The sequence below is a fragment of the Ciona intestinalis genome, chromosome 8, assembly GCF_000224145.3.
Source record: "Ciona intestinalis chromosome 8, KH, whole genome shotgun sequence".
Lineage (NCBI taxonomy): Eukaryota > Metazoa > Chordata > Ascidiacea > Phlebobranchia > Cionidae > Ciona > Ciona intestinalis.
The window spans coordinates 1,008,332-1,031,948 of record NC_020173.2 but is presented as its reverse complement, the minus strand read 5'-3'; the positions used below and the strand labels follow the sequence as shown (position 1 = coordinate 1,031,948).

The 23,617-nt window shown below is 36.2% G+C and overlaps 3 protein-coding genes across 3 annotated transcripts; all 3 read left to right on the top strand.

The window, feature by feature from the left end:
- Positions 1-2,526: 2,526 nt before the first annotated feature.
- Positions 2,527-6,323, top strand: LOC100184710. Its single transcript, XM_002131721.4, has 2 exons — positions 2,527-4,793; positions 5,424-6,323. Exon 1 carries the CDS (start codon positions 2,655-2,657, stop codon positions 3,972-3,974), a length of 1,320 nt encoding a protein of 439 aa, XP_002131757.3. The 5' UTR covers positions 2,527-2,654; the 3' UTR covers positions 3,975-4,793; positions 5,424-6,323.
- Positions 6,324-8,091: 1,768 nt separating this feature from the next.
- On the top strand, positions 8,092-16,215 carry LOC100184758 (short transient receptor potential channel 4-like). The gene is made up of 13 exons (XM_002126630.4): positions 8,092-8,671; positions 9,072-9,306; positions 10,262-10,375; positions 10,760-10,907; positions 10,990-11,218; positions 11,819-12,031; positions 12,365-12,469; positions 12,667-12,813; positions 12,914-13,123; positions 13,202-13,349; positions 13,521-13,634; positions 14,096-14,264; positions 14,409-16,215. Exons 2-13 carry the CDS (start codon positions 9,195-9,197, stop codon positions 14,923-14,925), a joined length of 2,226 nt encoding a protein of 741 aa, XP_002126666.2. The 5' UTR covers positions 8,092-8,671; positions 9,072-9,194; the 3' UTR covers positions 14,926-16,215.
- Positions 16,216-16,319: 104 nt separating this feature from the next.
- On the top strand, positions 16,320-22,650 carry LOC100182390 (short transient receptor potential channel 4-like). Its single transcript, XM_018812845.2, has 12 exons — positions 16,320-16,866; positions 17,074-17,220; positions 17,382-17,529; positions 18,656-18,884; positions 19,202-19,414; positions 19,496-19,600; positions 19,664-19,810; positions 19,915-20,124; positions 20,411-20,558; positions 20,618-20,731; positions 21,260-21,428; positions 21,527-22,650. The coding sequence occupies exons 1-12, from the start codon at positions 16,758-16,760 to the stop codon at positions 22,425-22,427; spliced, it is 2,640 nt and encodes an 879-aa protein (XP_018668390.1). The 5' UTR covers positions 16,320-16,757; the 3' UTR covers positions 22,428-22,650.
- The last annotated feature ends 967 nt before the right edge of the window (positions 22,651-23,617 follow it).

Here is a 23,617-nt window from a genome sequence, read left to right as displayed (position 1 = left end):
GCTCAGCAAAATGTTAGTTCAAACATCAAAGCATTAGAAATTTTCGCACGCTGTGTACAGAAATATTGCGCTTTGTGATGCTGTGTTCCATAATTTTGCAATGCGAGATTAGCACTTTGATAAAGCTGTGTGGCATTGTACAGTACCATAGTTTAGTGATGTTCAAATGGCGGATCGCCATCCGTATCCGGATCTTTTCAACTGTTTGTGTGGATCTTTCAATGTAGTCTTGAAAAAAAGGCTAAAATACGACACGTGTGTTTGTTTAACATTCAAGCCTGTTTTAAAACTCCTCCGTGCTTAATGAAAACGTGTCAATCCCTATTATGACGCAAATAATTAACGTGTGAATTGCTATTATGTCGTAATTAATTGCCAAGTCAAACAATCGCCACTATGATGCAATGAATCCACGTGTGAATGCCTACTATTTCGTAACAAACAGTCTACCTGACTAAGAAAAACAATTTGTGACCACTGAAATTAAAAATTAGATTTTTGACCACTGAATTAAGGCATTGCGCTAGTTGGTATCATTTGCTAGTTCTTTTACTTGTGTTATTTTTGGTTGCAGGTGTTAATTTCGAAACTTTTACAGTGGATAAAAAGTTATTATTTTTAACAGTAATTATATTATGTGCATAGGAAAGTCGTTTTATGATACTATTTTTTTCTGAAAAATCATGCGGCCCGCGTTGTCATTCAAAAGTTTGTATTTGGCCCTCCTGTGAAAAAGGTTGCACATACCTGGTTTAAAACAAGAGAAGGATATTATGCACTAAAAGTGTCCCATCTTCCCCCATCCTACTATATCTTTAAATCTGCGCCAAAGCACTGTCACTCGCTACAACAACCGTACGCGTACACCATCTGATAATGAACCTGGGGAATTCCTTTCTGTTAGCTCAATAGACGTTTGCCTATCAAGCAGACGTAGCCTGCAGTTTTCATCACGGTACTTTTCCAATATAGGCTACGTAATAGCCAGATAAATCTCCAAGTCGTGTTAGCGTGTAAGTGCAAAGTCTCTCCTAGACCAACCGGCACAGTTTTTTTTCTTATGGATTTAACTGGGTGGGAGTTATATAAGTAAGGTGTATCACGTGACAGTATGTAAATGTGATATCATTTGAACTTTGACCACCACACTGTGTTCGGTCCCACGATTTCAGCATGAAGAGTCATAACCACGTCCATCACTATTTAGTTGCGATTTCCAAATCATTTACTAATATGCAGAATCACGATCTTACAGTCACAGTCATTCAATTTTCCAAGACCAACAAGCTAACCGGCACAAATTGACATAATTTTAAAGCTAAGTTGAAGTTTTCAACACCAAACGTTCAACAAATCTACTCCAAGAATGTGAGAGAGAACCAAACAAACATCATTCTCTCTCATGCGCATACAAAGTTACTCAAGCATGACCTACTTTGTACGTGCGTTGTGTTATTTAGTACCAGCCATTCAACAGAGCAGTGACTGGAGAATACACGGAAGTAATAAAGATATAGTTGGTATACGGACATAACAGCCTAATATGAAAAGAATATAAAATGGAACCCACAGGTAAAGCTGATTTTATACTTGATGAGGTATGTGAAGTCGAAGACAAACTTGCTAAGGAGTTTAAACAGTTGTGTGATTCGAATGGAAAAGAACTTGATCCAATAAAATCAGCACCAATATTGCACGCGCTCGCCACTGTCTATAGAAATAAAACTAAACTCAAAAAACTAAATGCTATTCGCAGTGCAGCATTGTATAATGCTGCTATTGTACGAGATCCAAAGAACGTTCAATTTAAAAGTGAACTTCAAGGTTTGTGCTCAACAGTTTTGACAAAGGCAAACGCCGCAAAACTTGACGCTGATTTGGTTTCAATTGCTTTCACAGTGAAGACCTTTCTCAGTGGGATTAGAAAGGATTTTGGAAAAGGTTTTAGTCAGCTTGGAACTATTCCGTATGACGAAGAAGAAGGCGTACTATTTGCACTTGAAAAGAAGAAAATAGAAGATGTACAAAATCTCCAAGCTGAAATTACCAGAAGGTACACTGAGTTAATGAGATTTATTTCTAACAAATGTATCGAAATAATGGGAACACCACCATGTAGATATGCTGTAGTTGGAATGGGTTCCTTGGCACGCCTAGAAATTACCGCATATTCAGACTTTGAACACATTATTGTTCTTGAAAATGAAGCCGTTAATAGGCAAGGTTCAAAGACAATAATGAAATACTTTAGATGGTTTACAACAATCTTTAGCATCGTCCTAATTAACCTTGGGGAAACAATGATCAACTGTGTTGCAATTCCAAGTATAAACCCCAGGTATAGATACTGGTTTACAGATCACTTTACACCGAATGGCGTTACATTCGATGGGATGGTAGCTCATGCGTGTAAACTTCCTCTTGGACGACAACCAACCAAAGCCAAACCATGGAAAATGGAACTAATTAAACCAGTAGATGTAATGATTCAATACTTAGACAGCGAGGAAGACTTAAAGCAGGGATATCACTTGACTGATGTGCTGTCGAAGACTTGCTTCGTAGCTGGAGATAAAAGAATTTATGATGAATATCAAGAAAAGGCACATCTTCGGATAAAAAAAAATGACCAAAAGACCAATTTTTCATCTTTAATGGACCAAATTAAAGAAGATTTACAGAACTTGAATGTATCACACCAGCAACTGAATTCATCGTTAGGTTTACAAGCCTATAACATGAAGAGAGTGATCTATCGAAGCGCGACCGTCATTATTTCAGCTTTCGGGCGACTAAATTCATTAACCGAATCTTCTTGCTTTGATGTCATCAACAAATTGGAAAAAAATGGGAATTCCGATACAAAGGTTGCTCATCAGCTTCGGTTCATGGTGGCAGTGGCTTGTGAAGTTCGTGCAAAAGTTTATCATGCAAAGGGACAACAAGTTGATGTTTTTGCCGGAGAAAGTGCTGGTATCAACCTTACTTCTAGCTTGAGCGGGATTGTTGGAAAACACAGCCTTGTTTCTTTTATGGAGGCAGTACTTGCTCTTCAAGAAATACTCAAGTTTTTGTTTTTGGGAAAAGAGCTAGATATGCCAAGAAATGTAAGGCAAATGTTAAGAAAGCTGGATGCTTTGTTTTGCCTCGACTTACGACAAGATTTGATATGTCAAATCAAAAAGATGATGACTACAATACCGTGGGATGATAGTTCAGTTCCTGTTTGTATGATTGTCATTAGCTACGCATTTATTTGTGAAGATTATGACCTGGTTTTGGATTTATGTGCAAAGACATATCGTCTCAACTTAACGGAAGATGAGAAAGTTCTAGTTAAAGTACATGAACTCAAGTGCATTGTAGCTCGCTCTTATATTGAAGAGACAAAGTCTTATGATTGCACGAACTGTGAAGTTGATCCATTGATACACGAGTTAGATGGGTTAATAGAAGCTTTTGAACAAACAATAAAAACCCAGAATTGCTCAGGTGAAACGCAGCAGCCAGATTTGCTTATACCAATACTTCGAGTCCACGGTTGTTTAGAGCAGTACGCTAGAAACTTGGTTAAACTTCGTCGACACCAACATGCATCAAAAGTATATGCAAACAGCGACAGGTATCAGGCTATCAGTGACGAAATCGGAATATCGAGGTCCGACCTAACTACTCTAAACCCCATAGTTTTGTGCAACTCAGCTGACACACTGTTCAGAGAGGGAAAATATAAAGAAGCGTTTCTACAACTGCATGAAGCCAAACGCTTGTTGCACCCTTGCAAGACAAAGACAGTAAAGCACGTGCAGCTTTATGATACTTACGCAAGTTGCTTTTACCATGTTGGCCAATATTACGAGTCGTTCATATGCTTTTTTGAGAGCATGAGAATTGCCAACAAACTTAATATTCCAACACCTATCATGAAGCAAGACATGAAGAAAGTTATTCAATTAATAATTCCCAAGACTTAACGGTGCCGGAATTGATTGTTGGTATAATTATATTTAATTAAAGTACTTTACATTTCAATATTTTTGGCATATTTTAGGCATTAAAGAGTTAAAATTTTGCGGGAACCGTTTGTTTTGAGTTAATATATATTTCTGTTTTTGACTGATAGTTATGTTATTAAAAAACTGTTAAATATTTATAGTTTTAAGTCTAGTAGTACCGGACACCTGTAGCACATAACACGTCAGTTTTAGGTAAAGTTCAAGCTTTTGTTTATTTATTTTGGTGATATAAGGACATCTACAAACAAACATTTTACGTTGTATTTTGTTGTTGTACGTAATTCAGCGTTTTAAAATTTTGACATGGTGTCTCAGCAACCTATACCATTGATATTACATTTACGGCTAGAAATGACGTCCGAGTGAACCATAAAATTTCGAGACGTTACCTTTTCTGACGACACCTTATTATCTCTGTCAACGAAGTGTGAAAGCAACGGCCGCAACTGCGCACAACACAGACCCTTTGTTGTGATCGTATGCCTGAAGCTCGCACTAGTTTCAAAAAAAGTACAATTAAAGTAAGAAACAGAAGCTTTTCAAAGGCATATCTGTTTTTCAGTTTTACAACAGAAGTTAAACATTTCTTTCGTGATAGTTTGATCGTATTCGTATATATCTCAAAGACGTAGATCTATAACGGTCGTACAGCAAAACCAGTAATAACCTGGGAAAATATGTTGAATGATACTACCACACCACAATCACTGGTAAACGCAACAATACTATCGACAACTGTAGAATATTCAACTGCTGTAACGCAAAAGCCATTCAATAGTAAGTATTCTATATATTTACTTGCTGCGACTAATCATTTAACTGTTGTGTATTCTTCAATAACAAGTTAATGTGAAATTTGCAAGTCTAGTTTCTTTGGTTCGGGGATACTATATCTTGCATATTCGCTTATAAAACTTACTTTACGTTAAAGTATAGCCCCTACAGGCGTCTTAAAACGTTCCACATGCGTGCGTACGAACCGTTTTCTCTCCCTTGAGAAGCAAATGTCTGTACCATAAACAAACTAGCAACCACAAAAGGATTTTTTGATTCAGACCGGGGTTTCGTTTTCTTCTAATTAATCTGATATTGGTTACTGTATTCTCTCTCTCTCTCTCTCTCTCTCTCTATATATATAGTAGGATTCGGAATTACGGGACACCTTTAGCACGTAATATTCAAATATCCTGATAGTGTTTTAAACAATTAACAACGGTCTATGGGAGTCCTAAAGATATAGTTATATATTTCTTTAAGTGTTTTTTGTTTAATACTAAATGGAACGAGAAAATAGAGTTAAAATGTATCCCATCTTTCCCCAGCCTAATGTACGTCTTATGTTAGTGAGAATAAAATACACATGATATTTTACCAAGTCAATATTCATACAGCAATTTCTTTCTACAGACACGGGCGTGTACGTTGTGGTTATTTTCCTTGCAATCATAGCTGCTTTTATCTTCGCTTGGTACGCCACGTTGGTTTGCAACCGAGCTAGAAGTGGAATACGAACCTACAGATTAAGGAGAGGATACAACAAACGAATTTCTGAAGCAGATGCAGAAGATTTTGAAAACCCAATATATTTTCGATCACCGACCTACAGCAGTGCAGCGATTTGACATATAGCTTGTCCATGTGGGTGCACTTCCACAGGCTCGTGTTGTATCTTTGCTTCCGTGGCAGTACAAGCATGAACTGCGGCGTAGATATCACCAAACGGTCTCAATAAACATTTATGACTTTTGGCACTCTTCAGCTAATGCCTATATACAACAGGGTGGGAAAGATGGGACATAGTTAGCACTTAATATTTAAATATCCTTCGTGTTTTAAAGAATTAACAACGGTCTATGGGAGTCCTAAGGATATACGGATCTATCTTCGAATCTCCTTTGTTTACTACCAACTGCGACAAGAAAATTTACTACCAACTGCGACAAGAAAAAAAAGAATGAAAACGTGTTCTATCTTTCCCCACCCGACTAAACCTTACACATTTGTAATTTAAAAGAAGGGTCATTTCAATGTAGTTTAGTATTACTCTAAAGAAATACCATTTAAGATACAGAGAAACATCAGACGTTACGACAATTGATATATGCACTTTAATACAGGTCGTAATATCGAGTATTTAATTCAACATCACACTTGATTCGATTACCACACGCTTAACGGATTGTCTGAAGAGTAACCATTGTTTATTATTTTTAATAAAAATGTATTTAAACTAAAATATAGCTCTGGACTTTACCAAATCCATGTTCAAGACAGATAATATATAATGAATAAAACATGTTGCCATGAGGTCGTTGCCTATTTATTTTTGTGGCAAAGGCGTGTTTGGTATTGTTTCTGGCTTGCTGGAAAGTTGCACATTCATGCAGCAATTATTTAAAGCGCGGGCGCTTCCATCTGGTACTCTTCCCTTAAAGCCACACATGTTTTTTTTTGTCTTTACAGCAGTTGTTTGGTCGGCAGTTTTGCTTTTATTGTAGAACACGGAATTAAGTGTTTCGCAAATGTTTTCAGGTATACGTTTAGCGTAACTAAATTGGTGGTATATAGTTGGATTGATCTATATTCTCTATATCGCAGCGCGAAAGGACCGTAAACGAAGAACCTTTTATTGAAAGTTTATAAATACGACCACAACTATAACCTACAATATATGCTTCAAATTGTTAAGACAGCGGCAACCAATTTAACTACTACACGTTATATTTCTCAATTAAAAGCTCCTGTTTGGGGCAACCAGTGTGGTGAGTGATAAGGGTAAAGCTATGATTCTTACCATCAACTTGTTAAGGTGTTGTGATGGGTCTATTTTGGTCTTTGTTTGGGCAACTGGATATGAGCAAACTTTTTCTTTCTGGGTTCACGGAATATGTCCCAAAAGCTGTGCTGGCAATTTATCACGTAATCGCTATTATAGTTTTACCAAACATGCTGATTGCGATGATGTCCAGATCGTACGAGAGGACCAGTGAAAACGAAGAGAAAGAGTGGAAGTTTCAAAGAACGAAGATGTGGATTCATATCCTCCGGAAAGAGATCATTCGTTTTCGATCCACAAAATGTTCGTATATACGATTTAAGAGAGATTTTAATTTTTTCGTGGCGCTCAAAAAGGGTTACTGTATAGTTAAGTATTACCATAGTACTTTAAACTGTTTTTGAGTACTATGGTATTACACTTCCGTGTTAACCGAATACAACATTTTTCCAACGGCTGAAAAAATGTAATAATAGGATGCTTATTGTAAATGCTCGTTGGTTCATATAGTAGGGTGGGAGAAGATGGGACACCTTTAGCACATAATATCTAAATAACCTGATCGTGTTTTAAATAATTACTGACGGTCAATGAGAGTCATGGGCATATAGTTTTTATAATTTCTTGAATGTTCTTTGTTTACCACTAAACGGGGCGAGAAAATAGAGGTAAAAGATGTCCCGTCTTCCCCCACTCTACTGTATACTAAATAAGGCGAAATTTTGTAGTTTGCGAGTTTGAATCCTCAGTTCAGTATCGTAATTAAATAAAATAGGGTAAAATGTTTCTTGCAGTTTGTTTTTGCTTACAAAATTAATTATATGTTTAAAAACTTGATTTTTAAAGCGTACAACACTATTTTTAAAGCGTACAACACTATATTTTACAACACTAGGCGTACTACTAATCAAATTTATTATTCAATATTAACAATGATTAAAAACTGTCATGTCTTACCCTATGTGTTTCCGAATTGGTAAAACTACGACTGTTGTGCGAATCGCTAAACAACTTCTCGGTATGTTTTAATATATTTCTTTTATGTTTTGTTAATTAATAAAGGTATGATAGTACTAATTCGTGGTATCACCCCAACACCATAATAAATTTTGAGTCTGGAAATATTGGACAATAAGGGTTCCTTATTTCCTCACTCGAGAACGGTTTCTCTTAATCGCCAATGACAATTCATTAAACAACATATAGGGTAAGACGCTTTCGACAAGTTGGATACTTTAAACGTATCTATGGGCTATTTCTTTTGTTATGGGTTTTTGTTATAGTCTCTTCTTCGCCAAAAAGACCCTTTCTTCGCCTATAAGCTTGGGCGCATTTTTTAAACGGTAAACACCCTTTAAGCTGTATCTCTTATACTACTTTTCATTGTAAAGTTCCGTAGTCTACTATTACGTTAAGCCAAAGATTGCTCGCTAAGGGGTCACTTTCGTAAACAGCTTACCGCTTCGCTGATTTCTCACAAGGAAACGGCCGCACCACAAAGTTGTTAAGCTGTTCATATAAAAGCTTTTACGGCGTTTTGAATAGAGCGAACGTGTGGGTGCCGCATTTAGTTTCAATAAGAAATTGTCATCAGACCGAATGAAGCCATTTGAGTTTGAGCTGTCCGTACAATTTCTATAATTGTTTTAGTTAATATAGGGATAAATATAACTGCGCAAGCGAGTTTATACGTAGGCGAGTTAAAAATATCTAAAATGCTTCATTGATGGGCGTGAGTCACCGAGTATAGATAGTCATCCTGAATTTCTATATAAACTATAGTAGATTGCCCAGACTATGACACGACGAACTGTATATACAGGCATCTATACTCGCATATCCTGTCACATTCCTTCATAACCAAGTCGTGATAAAAAAGGTTGTTTAGTTATGATGTGTTCTAAAGAGAGTACAGTTTACGTGCTATACAGATTCCTAATACGTTTAATAGCAGCGATTTTACCTAACACTCCTATTTAAACAGTTTTTACCCGCAGCGTGTGTATATAGTTCTGTGGGGGTAAAATAGGACACTTTTAGACCATAATATCCAAATATCCTTATCGTGATTTAAACAATAAACAACGGTCTGTGAAAGTTGCGAGGACGATTTTATATTTCTTTAAATATTCTTTGTTTACTATACCTTATGTGACGATAAAATAGAATAAAAAAGTGTCCCATCTTCCCTCACCCTACTATATAAGGACTTTTTTGTTTCTAATTCCTTTCTTTTCGTAGTATTAATTTAAAAATACGTTGTGTTATATCTGTTCCAGACGATCGCATCAAACTATATATCGGCAAAGCAAAATTTAGAAGCAGGAAGAACCATTGTAAGTTGTTGTGTGTCGAAACTATAGAGAAATAGTGCGTAACAAACAAATGGTGTTGGTACAACAATGGAAGAAGATATGTCACTTGTTGAAGTTGTAACAGAGATAGATGGAAACATCTTGAAAAGGAATTCGAACGATATTGAAATGCATCGGTTGATTCATGCTGAAAGCGAAGGTAAAATAATATGTTACTTTTATATTTGATTACACTAAAGCGACTAAACGGAATGTTAAAACTGATTTGCAGTAAGTGTTTAGTAATATGGGAAAATATATGTGTGTTTATCCACATTTCCTGACCGTGTTTTGAACAATTACCAACGCTCTTCCAGAGTCACGACTATGTTTAAATAATTCCATAAATTTTGATTCGGTTTGTAACGTTTTAAAGGGTAGTCTAGATATATAGTATACGGGGAAGAAAGGACACGTCATTAGCACACTATTTTTTCGTCCCATTTGGTAGTAAACAAATAACATTTAAAGAAATAAAAAATCGCATCCTCACGGCTCCCATACATAAACCGTTGTTAGTTGTTTAAAGCACGGCCAGGATATTTGGATATTATGTGCTAAAGGTGTTCCATCTTTCCCCACCCTACTATATAAAAAATGTTATTGTGCGATTATAAATACACATGTAAGAATCCAACTGTGTGACTAATTGTTTATTTGCACGACTATATATGAATCAACATGCTTGTATACGTAATATTGCAATCTTAAACATACCCATTTATCATCAATGTTTGTCACCTAAACGTTCAGTGAGTAGTAAACAACCTGATTTATCAAGCGATATATGTGATTGTTCCAAATGGTTTCGAGTGTTCCCTATCTTTAAACCGTGTTGTTTATATGTGGGAATGTGCAAAACTGCATGCATACGTTTAAACCTTTTAAATATTATATAGTAGGGTGAGGAAAGATGGGACACCTTTTTATTCTATTTTCTCGACCCATTTGGTAGAAAACAAAGAACAATCAAAGAAATATAAAACCTTATTCTCACGACTCCTATATATCGTTGTTAAATGTTTAAAACACGATCAGGATATTTGAATATTATGTTCTAAAGTTGTCCCATCTTCCCCCACCCTAATATAAGATAAAATTTTACATTTTTGCAGAAGTTCATGAAACTCATTCTTCGTCATCATCAAGTTCAGATAAATCTTCAACATCTTCATTTGAAGAGGGATCGAATCATCATGAAGTAAAACCATCTATCGAGCGCGAAATTGGTAAACTCATAATATCTGTTAAATATAATAGGGTGGGGGGGAAGATGGAACATCTTTTATTCTATTTTCCGTCCTATTTGGTAGTAAACAAAGAATATTTAAAGAATTATAAATCCGTATCCTCATGACTCCCCTAGAACGTTATTATTTGTTTGAAACACGATCAGAATGTAATACCTACTAATACAACAGTGCTTGAATAGTAGACGGCGGGTATTGCAGATGAGCATTTGTATTTCCCAGTATAACCATCACTTATTTATTGAACTAATCATTGGTCACTATTTCGCTTGACAAAGTAAGAAACGTTACGTTGAATTGATGACACCGATAGTTTACATGCCGGCCGGTATACCCAATGTGTTTGTGTTAAAATTTATCCAGTTGTGGTCGCGGCACTGGAGCAAATGAGTCCAGCTCAACAGTGGGAGTTAAAGCAGCAGAAGAAGAGAGAAATGAAGATGCAAAACGAACTCAGAGAAAAGATTGAAGCCGGATGCAGAATCCGACAGATTCTTGCCTCGCCGGACTGGTAATTCGTATTAGTTTTTTTAATATTAATTAAAAATGTGCTAATTAAAGCTGTCAGGTTCAACAAATGTGTGGTACTTTAGGGATGGTTCAATACCAAAGCTACTAATCGCTAAAGTAACGTCCGGAGATTGGAGAGAAGTCGAGGCCATCTTTGCCATACTTAAACAAGAAGAATATAGTGACGAGTACTTCTACGGCGTGCAAGATGAAAAAAAGAGAAGGCCTCTTCGAATTGCCGTTGAAAACCGTGATACTAAAATGCTAGAGCTGCTGATAAGTGATCCAATATTTAACCAAGAGAAGATAAGGGTAATATTCCGATGTGGCAATTAATGCAATATTAATATAGTATATAGGGTAGGGGGAGACGAGACTTGTGGCGTAAGACGGGACTTTTTTAAAAAATCTTCTTTTACGGGGTACCCATTTGATGTTAGACAAATATGTTACAGGATTATTCGACAGTATATTCTCACGATCCAACGAAATGCGTGGCAAAGACGATTACTGCTGTTAGTATTACGAATCGGTGTTAAACGACTACAACATTATTTCAATGGCTGAAAAAAGCATAATATACTCATTTTGAATGCTCATTGAATCATATTAAAACTCACTTGTGTGTTTTTATATATTTCTTTGAGTTGTTGTCAATTAATAAAGGTTTGATAAATTTATATAGTACTAATTTATTTTAATCACCCAAAAAGCCGCGATATATTTTGACTTTGAAAATAGTGGGTAGCTTTATGTACTTAGGATTCCCGTATTACCCCCCCCCCCTGTACTATATGTATCATTATATATCAATTTGCCACGGGCCAGAGTTATTTTTATTAGTATTGTAGCAAACGATATTTTATACCGACGTTGGCTATAGAGCATAACTAAACCATTTGCCGTTTCCAGCTCTTTAAAGAGTGTTGCTTGTACACTGCAATTGCGAGCAATTACCTTGAAGGGGTGAAGTTACTGCTGAAGTTGGAAAATAAAGATGAATTGAGGGTTCGCAAATCCGGTCATGGTTTTATAGAAGGTACTACACCTCAAATGCTGGCAGCCTATCACAACAATTACGAAATCCTCACTTATTTACAAACAATAGTTTCCATTAAAATAGAGGTAATTCTAATCTATTTATTATCGCCAGTCATTAAAATACGACTGCCAAATGCTTGCCATACTGTGCCCGCTTACAAGTTACTAAGTATACACGATTTTATGAGTTTTAATATGTTTTCTGTCTGTATTATTTATAACTTGTAAATAAACAACAATGGGCCATTGGATTTAAGCAATTGCCATTCGGCTTTTGCCCAAGCACACATACGCCTGTATTGATGCCTGCATATAAGCCTCTGGTCGCTTTCTTTTGTCCAGGGAGGTCTCGTACTAAGTCAACGATCCATGGGTTGCTGCCTTATTTTTCTCTGAGTGATATACTTTTATCTGCAGAAACCACCAACCAATAACATGCATTTTGTTTGGGAAGACTCGTACCGCTTGCAAATTATTTCAAAGGCAAGGTCAACTCCAGCTTACATAGTGGCACTAAGCGACGTAAGAAAAGTGTTTTCTGTTACTATAATGCCATAACCTTGGTCCTTGGAGGTAATCCAAATAAATTCTCGTCGTATAGCAGACGAAACGTTAGTTTTAATAAAATCAATACGTTAAACACCAAGCGATCTGTTCCTAGAAAATATACGTACATGTGTTTAAAACACGTTCTTAAAGATGTTTGACACATTACACAGGACGACAGAAAATTCGACACGTTTGAGTATTGCATTGAAATTGTGAACGAGTTGCGACACCTTGCTAAAGTTGAACATGAGTTCAGTGAATTTTATCTACAACTTGTTGAAGACGTGGAAAAATTCATGTGCAAACTACTAGACCAGGTACTGTGAAAGAAAACGAAATAGAACTAAATGTGTATATGGTACTTGCACGATAGGTGCATTCTGTGCAAAGCAAACATTTATATGTTTAACAACTTAGATCGAGTCGTCGTCGGATTTGGCCGAAATTTTCGAGTATAACTACGACAAAACAGCCAGGACACAAACATTGAAGTACATTCACCAAACTTCATCTGCCGATGACCCTGACTCTGGGATTGTAGAAGTTGGTGTTGGTACAAGGTTGAGAATGCTGGAGGACGCTTGCGAAAATAAAATTGTCAACTTTGTGACGCACCATAACGCACAGGTGAAATATATACAAGCTAATAGTTCGTATATTATAAAATTAATACTTGGTTGTGTGTAGCTGTTTTATCTTCTATAGTTGGCAGTCGAGCATCTAACATACAGAAACACGCCATTCTTTCGTACGGGAAATCATATCACGTTCTATTTGACAAGAATTATGCTCGCGTTGATGTTTCCTGTACTTAGTATCTTCAATATAGTGGCACCCAAGAGTAAACCTGGAAGTAAGTAATCGTTTAATGCACACGTAGTCGCTGTATATTTTTACAACGCGCATATATACACCTTTTTTGTATCAGTCATTTTATATTTTACGTGCCTGTTCATTAGAGCTCTGCTCTCCTGTTTTTAATAAACGTTATGGTTTCTTTAGAAATTTGTTTAATATTTTACAGGACTGATAACATACCCATGTACGTCATACGATTGTCGAATGATGTCAGAGTTTCTGTTTGTTGTATTTCTTGTGACAAATATTTCCACAAAGAATGAAAACTTGGAATATTTAGGTAAGCTGTATCACATGATACTATTAAAAATATCAATTCAAAATATTTTTTAAACAGTCATAAACATATAGAACATCAGAAATATTAAGAAATAGTATTATGCTGGGTTATTAATAATTCTTCAAATGATTTAAAGTTATACATCCTACAATATTGGGTACACACCATTATACATGAACAAAGGCACATGCCTGTGTCTAGCATGCTATTGTAATGGACATTTAAATGGTTTCACTCAACTGCTGATAGGCCTGTTCAATCTACAGAAAAAGTTTTTTTTTCACCGATTAAAAGCAATTCGCAGATGTCGTGCTTCCGATAGAGTTTTACTTCTGTACACACCAATACCAATTTATTAGTTCTTTGTCCGCCCGATTACTGCATAGTCAATGGTAGTTTTTACATGTTTGTGCAAACTAAAGTGAATGAACTCAGTTACATATATATAACTAATATTTCAGGCGCACCACCGACTGTGTGGGAATTGCTCATTCTACTTTGGGTGCTGGGGAAATGGGTTCAAGAAATCCAAGAAGTTTTTAAACGTGGGTTAAAGAGCTATTTAATGGACCCGTGGAACCACCTTGATTTATTGGCGATAATATTGTTTGCGTCATGCTATGCCTTTCGGTACGTATATTCGAAATAGGCATAAACAATACCTTTAACGTCTGAAACATCGGGCCGCACAATTAGTTGGTTGTTAAGCGCGTAGCTGGTGCTTATTCTAGAGTCACACTTTTTAAAAAACTTTTTTTCTATGTGAATTCGCAGAATCGTTGATTACGTCAAGTATAAAGAAGTACCGTTCCAGCAACGTCCACCTAGATCAGAGTGGAACATGTTTGAATGGCGATTAGTAGCAGAAATTCTTATAGCATGCGCTTATGTTTTCGTGTTCATGCGACTTCTTGGACTTACGAGAGTAAACCGAGCACTTGGACCACTTCAAATTTCCTTGGCCCGAATGATTATTGACGTAATTCAGTTTTTGTGCATCTTTGGTTTCATCATGTTCGCATTTGCTCTAGCTCTGGCCGAGCTGTATTGGTTTTATGGAACTGCAAAGGGAAAAGAAATCTTCTGTGACAGGTTAGAGAAGTCCAACTCAACACTAAACGCAACTCTCCCTGCACCAAAGGCAATCCGTATTTCCAAGGCGTTTGGAATTCTATCGTTGAGCTGTTTTGGGCTTTGTTTGGACAAATGGATATTGGCAATCTTTCTCTTTCTGGAAAACACTTGTTCACGGAATATGTTGCAAAAGTTCTGCTGGCAATTTATCACATAATCGCCATTATAGTTTTACTGAACATGCTGATTGCGATGATGTCCAGATCGTATGAGAGGACCAGTGAAAACGAAGAGAAAGAGTGGAAGTTTCAAAGAACGAAGATGTGGATTCGTATCCTCCGGAAAGAGATCATCCGTCCGCCTCCCATGAATCTACTTCCTTGTTTAGAAACCGTCTCGTATTACTTAAATTCTGCCAGAAAGTATATCTGGTATTTTCTCAAAAATCTTGTCCGCTGCAGATGGAGAAACATCAAACGGATAAATTGGTATGTAGGAAATTACGTGCCAAAGTACAACGCTGTTAACTACCATAAAGCTAGAAGAAACCTTATTAGTAGATACAAGACCAATATTTTGCTATCATCGGAGAATGTTTGTACGTGAAGGAACAAGTTTGCATATGTATTTAAATCAACTGCTATAACCTGCACGTGAATTACTCCTATCTATAATGTTCTGTAGTATAGTGTGTTTGTAAATATACTCCTGAGGAAACCGCAGGAACTTTTGTTTGTTGTTTTGACTAAGTTTCCTGCCAATTGGGTAATCAAAGCTAGAAGACGTCTTGTCACAAGATACAAACTTATGTTATGTTGGCATCAGAAACTGGCTGGTCAAGAATAGACGACTCTACAAGTGACATGTCTCAAATACTCCTTGAGCCGTCTTGCACCGACATAATGTTTCGAATCCAAAGATTTTGCAAACAATGCTAAAATAATAAAACTGCTAAACTTTTCTGATTGAAATTTATAAAAGAGAAGAAAATATATTCGCAGCAAAAGTTTGACAGAAAATGATTACAAAGCAAGTCAAACATATATGCAACTTAAATATGACGGAACCTTTATAGCCTATTAATGCACCTTTCTATCAATGTATAGTAGGGTGGGGAAAAATGAGACACCTTTTTATTCTTGTTTTTCGTCCCAACTGGTAAACAAATAACATTGAAAGAGTTATAAAACCGTATACTCGCGACTCTCATAGACCGTTGTTAACGGTTTAACTTTCACGTTCGGCATATTTAGATATCAAGTGCCCCGTCTTTCCCACCCTTCTCGATTAATCCCTTCAGCGCTTGGTGTAAGACCGGTTAGTTCTATATACCTCCACATATATGTAAACTATGAATATTTATCTTGAACCGTAGTACACTGTAGTAATGCGTAGTATACACTATTCAAATATTTAATGAAAAATATTGCGAATCTGTTACTTTAATGCTTTAATCTATCTTTGCATAGAATAGCAATAAATATTTGTATAGAACTGCAACGATTAATACCCAATGATCACCTGCTTTACGTTCTTGTTTTCATTTCAAAACAGAAACTACACGCCAAGTCGGTCATATTTATAAACAACTTGCCGGTTCGCTGATTTCACCATAAGTCTGCGCTGCTTGCAAAGCTATAATAAGCGTATATTGCGCAGACAGGCTTTAAATAGCAAAAACGTTTAAAGCTTGAGTGAATGATTAAGTATGCATATTCAGGGTACATTTTATAATTTAACATTTTCTGTATCACTGACTACGTGATCTGTTACACTACGAACTATGTGTGGTTTTAGGCGCATCCTGTCGTGAAGTGAGTGTTTAGTTGCCATTAGACTAAAACCGAAAATAAAGCGAATGGAAAGTTTTAAAAGCAAGCTTTTAAAATGATATAAGAACGTTAAATACATAACAATGTTTGTTTAGTAAAGTTAGACCAATGCAGAATATACCGTCGTAAGTCTTTATTACTGATCGTCACGAAAATACAAGGTGATATACAGGGTGACAAACGACTGTCTATAAACGGTATTGTCTATATAGTTTCAATGGAAAAAGATACGTCACTGGTTAAAGTAGTAACGGAGGGAAATGGAAACATCTTGAAACCTTTTACGAATTCTAACAACGTTGAGCTGCACCCTATGGAAGATGAAGGTGAGACAATATGTGTAACATTTTTTATCACATAACACGAGTTTGATTTTGACAAGCCTGATCTATAATATATCTCAAAGAATATGATATATGTAACCCAAACCTATTTCACCAAGCATAAAATGGCGATGTTATACAAAAACTGAGAGTTGTTCAATATTGAGTTGAATTTAAAAAAAAAACTAAACATGCTTTCTGTACATACAGGTGTCCCTGTTACACAAATTTCATCATCCTTTTCAAGCCTAAACAATTCAGGGACTTCTTTGTCACCAAGTTTAGATAAATCTTCAACATCTGAAGAGAAATCGAATCACGATGATGAAGTTATAGTATGCATTGAACCCGAAATTGGTAAGTTTCTTATTTCAATATTTATCGGATGCGGCAGATACTGTAATTGACGAAAAATATTTTATATATTCAATAGATCATATTTTGGTTTGTTCTGGTTAAGAGTCTGTAGTATTTTACGTTGCTAAAGCCTAAACAATCTTGTGTTAAAATTTATCCAGTTGTGGTCGCGGCACTGGAACAAATGAGTCCAGCTGAACAGTGGGAGTTAAAGCAGCAGAAGAAGAGAGAAATGAAGATGCAAAACGAACTCAGAGAAAAGATTGAAGCCGGATGCAAAATCCGACAGATTCTTGCCTCGCCAGACTGGTAATTCTGTTTGTAAACAATATTGAAGTGCTGCCTGTTATGACTAATTAATTAAGTCATGCAAACAAAACACATTCCGCATATACCTGCGACAGACGATCATGACCGAGTCCTACTGCTGGTTCTCCGACTCACACGACGAAGGTTGTTTGGTAATCGTAATGAAGCGCGCACGATGAGGGAATGATGGTGAAGTTTAATTTGATTATTGTAGACATATTCACGCTTGTCAGACATGCAATGGGGATTAAGTGTGTTCAATTCGGAAATAAAAAAAAGAACATTCAAGGAATTATAAAACCGTATCCTCACGACTCCTATAGACCGTTGTTATTGTTTAAAACACGATTAATATATATGTATGTCATGTGTATGTTATGTGCTAAAGATATATTCCCCATCTTACTCCAGAGTACTATAGTACAACTATGGTTCAAATATGCGTACCGAACAATTTCCGAAGACGCATTACGCTTAAAAGTAGATGGCTCGATAAATAGGCCGGTTGTATGCAGATGTAAAAACAGCAAAACTATTTATTTGAACTTCAACATTAGAAGGGGGCAAAATGGTTTCCCAAAATACAAAGTGGTCGTAATTGTTGCGAAACATAAAGTATAAAACATGTTCACATCTTATACAATGGTTTGGGGATTCAACACAGTTAACATATTTTATTATTTAAATAATCGTAATCAATATAGACAGAATTGTCAGAGTACCTATATACAAAACTAGAAGCATGCTTTTTTTATATATAGTAGGATGGGGGAAGATGGGTCACCTTTTCATTCCATTTTCTCGTACATTTTAGTAGTAAACAAAGAACATTCAATGAATTATAAAACCTTGTCCTCGCGACTTTCATAGACCGTTGGTAATTGTTTAAATTACGATCAGGATATTTATATATTTTGTGCTAAAGGTGTCCAAACTTCCCCCACCCCACTATATTTACGATAATGAATGAATGAATGAATGAATGTAACTTACTTTATCCTCGCGTGGCCGGAAAACGACAGTCGTTATAACACGGGTTTAACACCTCGTGCCAGCTTACGAGTTACAATATCTATCAACAGACATAATAACTATCAACAGCGTCAATATCTGCATTTTTGTTTAGGAAAGGTTCAATAGACAAGTTACTGATCGCTAAAGTAAAGTCCAGAGACTGGAGAGAAGTCGAATCAATCTTCGCCCTGTTAAAAAAAGAAGAATACTCGAAATTCTCGTGTCAGCAAGCGTGCGACGAGCAGATGAGAGGACCTTTGCGAATCGCAGTTGAAAACAAGGACATTAAAATGCTTGAGCTTCTTTTGAGTGAAGACATAATTAAGAACGAGAAAATAAAGGTAAAGTGATGTTGCAGTTTAGTAACGATATGTGCATATATAAGTATACTATCAGGAGATGGAAATTTTTATATATAGTATAAAGTGGGGAAGATGGGACAACTTACCATAGTATTTCTCGTCTCATTTGGTAGCAAACAGAGAACATTCAAAGAGTTATAAAACCGTATCCTCACGACTTCCATAAACCGTTGTTAATTGTTTAAAATACGATAGAAATATTTTGCTATTGTGTGGTAAAGGTGTTCCGTCTCAACCCCCCTTACTATATATTATAAGGAGACAAAAAATTGTATTTACTTTAAGCGTAATAACAGATCTTGAAAGACCATTGCTTGTATTTCGCAATCGCTTGCAATTTCCTTGAAGGGGTAAAACTACTACTAAAGAGGGAAGCTGACAGTAACCTGAAAATTTGTGGTTCCAATCAAGCTTTTCCGGCAGGCACTACACCTCAAATACTGGCAGCCTACCACAACAATTACGAAATCCTTTCGTATTTGCAAACAAAGCTTCCCATTGAAATAGAGGTTGGAATAGGCTAACATGGTTTTGTTTTACACAAAGCACACCTTGAGTATCTATATAAATTTTCCATATTTTACTTGCAGAAACCACCACAAAATAACATGCACTTCGTTTTGGAGGATTCGTATCACTTGCAAATGATTTCAAAAGCAAGATCCAGTCCAGCATATATCCTGGCATTAGGCGATGTAGGCAAAGTTAACAAATTAATAGCTCGTTCCAAGTTTATATACGAATACCTATTAATACAGGCGGACCGAAACTTTGATACATTCTTATATTGCATTAAGCATATTTACGAGTTGCGACAACTCGCTAAAGTTGAACATGAGTTCAGTAACTTTTATCTACAACTTGTTGAAGACGTGGAAAAATTCATGTGCAAACTACTAGATCAGGTATCATTATATTACTAGCAGCAATCTTAAAGCAATTATACATTAGCCAACCTTACAATTAAACTTTTCAATCCAAACGTTCGCAAAATTGCACATTAATTTAGATTAAAACATCGGCGGATTTGGCTGCTATTTTTGAGTACGACTACGACAAGAGAGCAAGGACAGAGACATTGAAGTACATTTTTCAATCGTCGCCTGAGTGTGACATTAACAACGGACTAGAAGAAATCGGTATCGGTACAAGAGTTAGAATGCTAGAGAAAGCTTGCGACTATAAATTAGTTAATTTTGTCACACACCATAACCCACAGGTAAAACATTTTAGTTGTTTTGTACAAACTATATAATGTACAGTAGGGTGGGGGAAGACATCTTTAGCACAGTGTTATCAAAGATCGCGTTTAAAACAAAAACAACAGTTTATAAAAGTTGTAAAGATGCGATTTTATAATTCTTTGAATGTTCTTTTTTACGACCAAATGGGACGAGAAAATGGAATAAAAAGGTTTCCGGTTTTCTCCCACCCACTATTCATTAAGTTAGGTACTATGTCCTATACCACATGTATAACTGTTACTTTTATAACTTTTCTCACAGTTAGCCATCGAGCATCTAACCTACAGAAACACGCCATTCTTTCGCACGGGAAATCATATCACGTTCTATTTGACAAGAATTATGCTCGCGTTGATGTTTCCTGTTCTTAGTATCTTCAACATAATAAACCCCAAAAGTAGAGCAGGAAGTAAAACTTATTTACAGCGTATATGCGACCACAATGTATTTCCATGTTGTTTATTACAGGACTAATAACATATCCGTGTACGTCATACGATTGTCGCATGATGTCAGAGTTTCTGTTTGTTGTATTTCTCGTCACGAATATCTCAAACAAAAAAATGCATTTGGAATACTTAGGTAAGTCGTTACACTATGCTACAAAACAACTACATTCGTCGGTTGTAGGTATTTAAAATCGACCGCATAAAACCGAAGACAAACCAATAGGACTTTGTGTTTTTATATAGTAGAGTGGGGGAAGATGAAACACCTTTTCGTTCTATTTTCTCATCCCATTAGGTAGTAAACAAAAAACATTTAAAGAAATATAAAACCGTATTTCTTCACGACTCCCATAGACCATTGTTATAACTGTTTAAAACACGATTAGAATATTTGGATATTAGGTGCTAAAGGTATCCTATTTTTTCCCACCCCACTATACTATAATATATAGTAGTGTGGGATAAGATGGCATACCATTAGGAACTAAATCCCAATATTTCCTGATCGTGATTGAACAGTTTAAAACTCTTTTAGGTCGCGGCACTACAGTCATATTTTTGTGTAAATATTTTTTGTTTACTGCCAAATGAAAAAGGAGAATAAAAACATGTCTTATCTTACCCCACTGTACTATATATAACTATATATTATTCTTTTCAGCTGCACCACCAACTACCTGGGAGGTGCTTATATTGATTTGGGTGATGGGAAAATTTGTTCAAGAAATAAATGAATTAAATAAACGTGGATTAGAAAGTTATTTCTTTGACCCATGGAACCATCTTGACTTATGGGCAACAATATTGTTCGCATTCAACTATGCATTTCGGTACGTATATATATAAATCAAGTAAGCAAAATCATGTCTTTGTGGATATGCTGACCATACCCGCAATATTAATGCTACAGTCAACTTTAAACGCGCAGAATTGTCGATTACGTCAAGTATCACCAAGTTCCCGTCCAGCAGCGTCCACCTAGATCGGAGTGGTACATGTTTGAATGGCGATTGGTAGCAGAAGGCCTAATGGCATGCGCTTATGTATTTGTGTTCATACGTCTGCTTGGACTGACTAGAGTAGATCGAACACTTGGACCACTTCAAATTTCCTTGGCCCGAATGGTTAAAGACGTGGTTCAATTTCTGTGCATTTTTGCTTTTATTTTATTTGCTTTTGCTTTGGCTCTAACGGAACTGTATTGGTTTTACGGGACGCCAAAAGGAAAAGAAATCTCGTGTGATGTCGGGGTAAGGAGCAACTTGACGAATACTACTGCCTCTTGCCCGGAAATCAACACGATGTTTCATAGTGTGTGGTATTCAATGATAGATTTGTTTTGGTCTTTGTTTGGGCAACTGGATATGAGCAAACTTTCTCTTTCTGGAAAACACTTGTTCACGGAATATGTTGCAAAAGCTCTGCTGGCAATTTATCACGTAATCGCCATTATAGTTTTACTGAACATGCTGATTGCGATGATGTCCAGATCGTACGAGAGGACCAGTGAAAACGAAGAGAAAGAGTGGAAGTTTCAAAGAACAAAGATGTGGATTCGTATCCTCCGAAGAGAGATCATCCGTCCGCCTCCAATGAATCTTCTTCCGAGCTTTAAAACCATCTGGTATTACTTGAAACGCTTAAAACGACTGTGTTGTTTCTTTTTAGTGCATTTGATCCGCTGCAGATGTTCTACGATCAAGCGGTCTTTCTTCCCCGGACAACACCGTGTGAAATACCAAGCCTTGAACTACCATAAAGCTAGAAGAAACCTTATTAGTAAATACAAGACCAATATTTTGCTATCATCGGAGAATGATTGTACGTGAAGGAACAAGTTTGCATATGTATTTAAATCAACTGCTATAACCTGCACGTGAATTACTCCTATCTATAATGTTCTGTAGTATAGTGTTGTTTGTATAGAATAAACATACTTCTGAAAAAAAGCAGAATTTTGTGTTTGTTGTTTTGACCAAGGTTCCTGACCATAGGGTAAAATTTGTCATTCGTTCATTGAATCGCCGCTTAATTACGATAAAGTCAGACCAATCTGTTTTTGTGGTGGTTTGTAGTTAATATTAAATATGTAAATCAAAAGAAATGACCCCGGTCTACTGGTGAACAAACTGTGTGTGTGTTGAGAATATCAGTCGAAAGACCGTTTTCTATGTTTGGATCACAGAAATAAAAAAGAGTAGAACGCGCAACTGCTCAAAACCGTGATATATTCTTTTTTCTATTCACGTGACCGCCAACTCCGTCCCCATTTCCCTTCGTCTCCATTGTAAAAGATAGGCGCATAGCATTTTTGGAAGGTTTTAGCTGTTTATTTTAAAAACTACACCAACTATTCAAGTTTGTTAGGCTAGTTTAGTTATTTGGTACGTTAACGCTTACAGTTTACCACTTGTTTAGGAAATTTAATTATTTAAAAAAATTAATTAAAAATTTCAAACAAACGGTTTTTTAGAAATATATATATATTAGAAAAGAGTTTTTTTACACAATAACTTTAAATTAAGTCAAAAAACGAAGAAAAATTACACAAAACGTCATCGACTCCATTGACTACAATAGTAAACGGGAACGACCCGCGAAAGAGAGACAATGTATCGTGCTCTCTCCTTTGCCGACATTAGAGATGCGCCTTCTATTCTTTTTTATTTCTGTGGTTTGGATCGAATAGCTGTCAGCTGGTGTCAGCAACGAGCCGATAGACGTATTTGCACAAATCGCTTGCACAAAGTTTTAGTTTCTTTCCAGTCATTACGGAAGAGCTTAGTTAAGAGCAGTATGTTTGTTTGAAATAAAATGATGTATTTAACAAGTGTATTTGCCTTCTTAAGTGATCATGTTTCTATTTATGGAGTAAGTTACTGTAAGGTAGCTTCCAGGTTACTATTTATGTAGTTAGTTATATAATATTGGCAGATCACACCATTATAGTTGCTGACGGTTACATCATGCCCTGATTTCTAACGAGCAAAGTCCAGTGTAGTTTTATGGACCTTGGTTG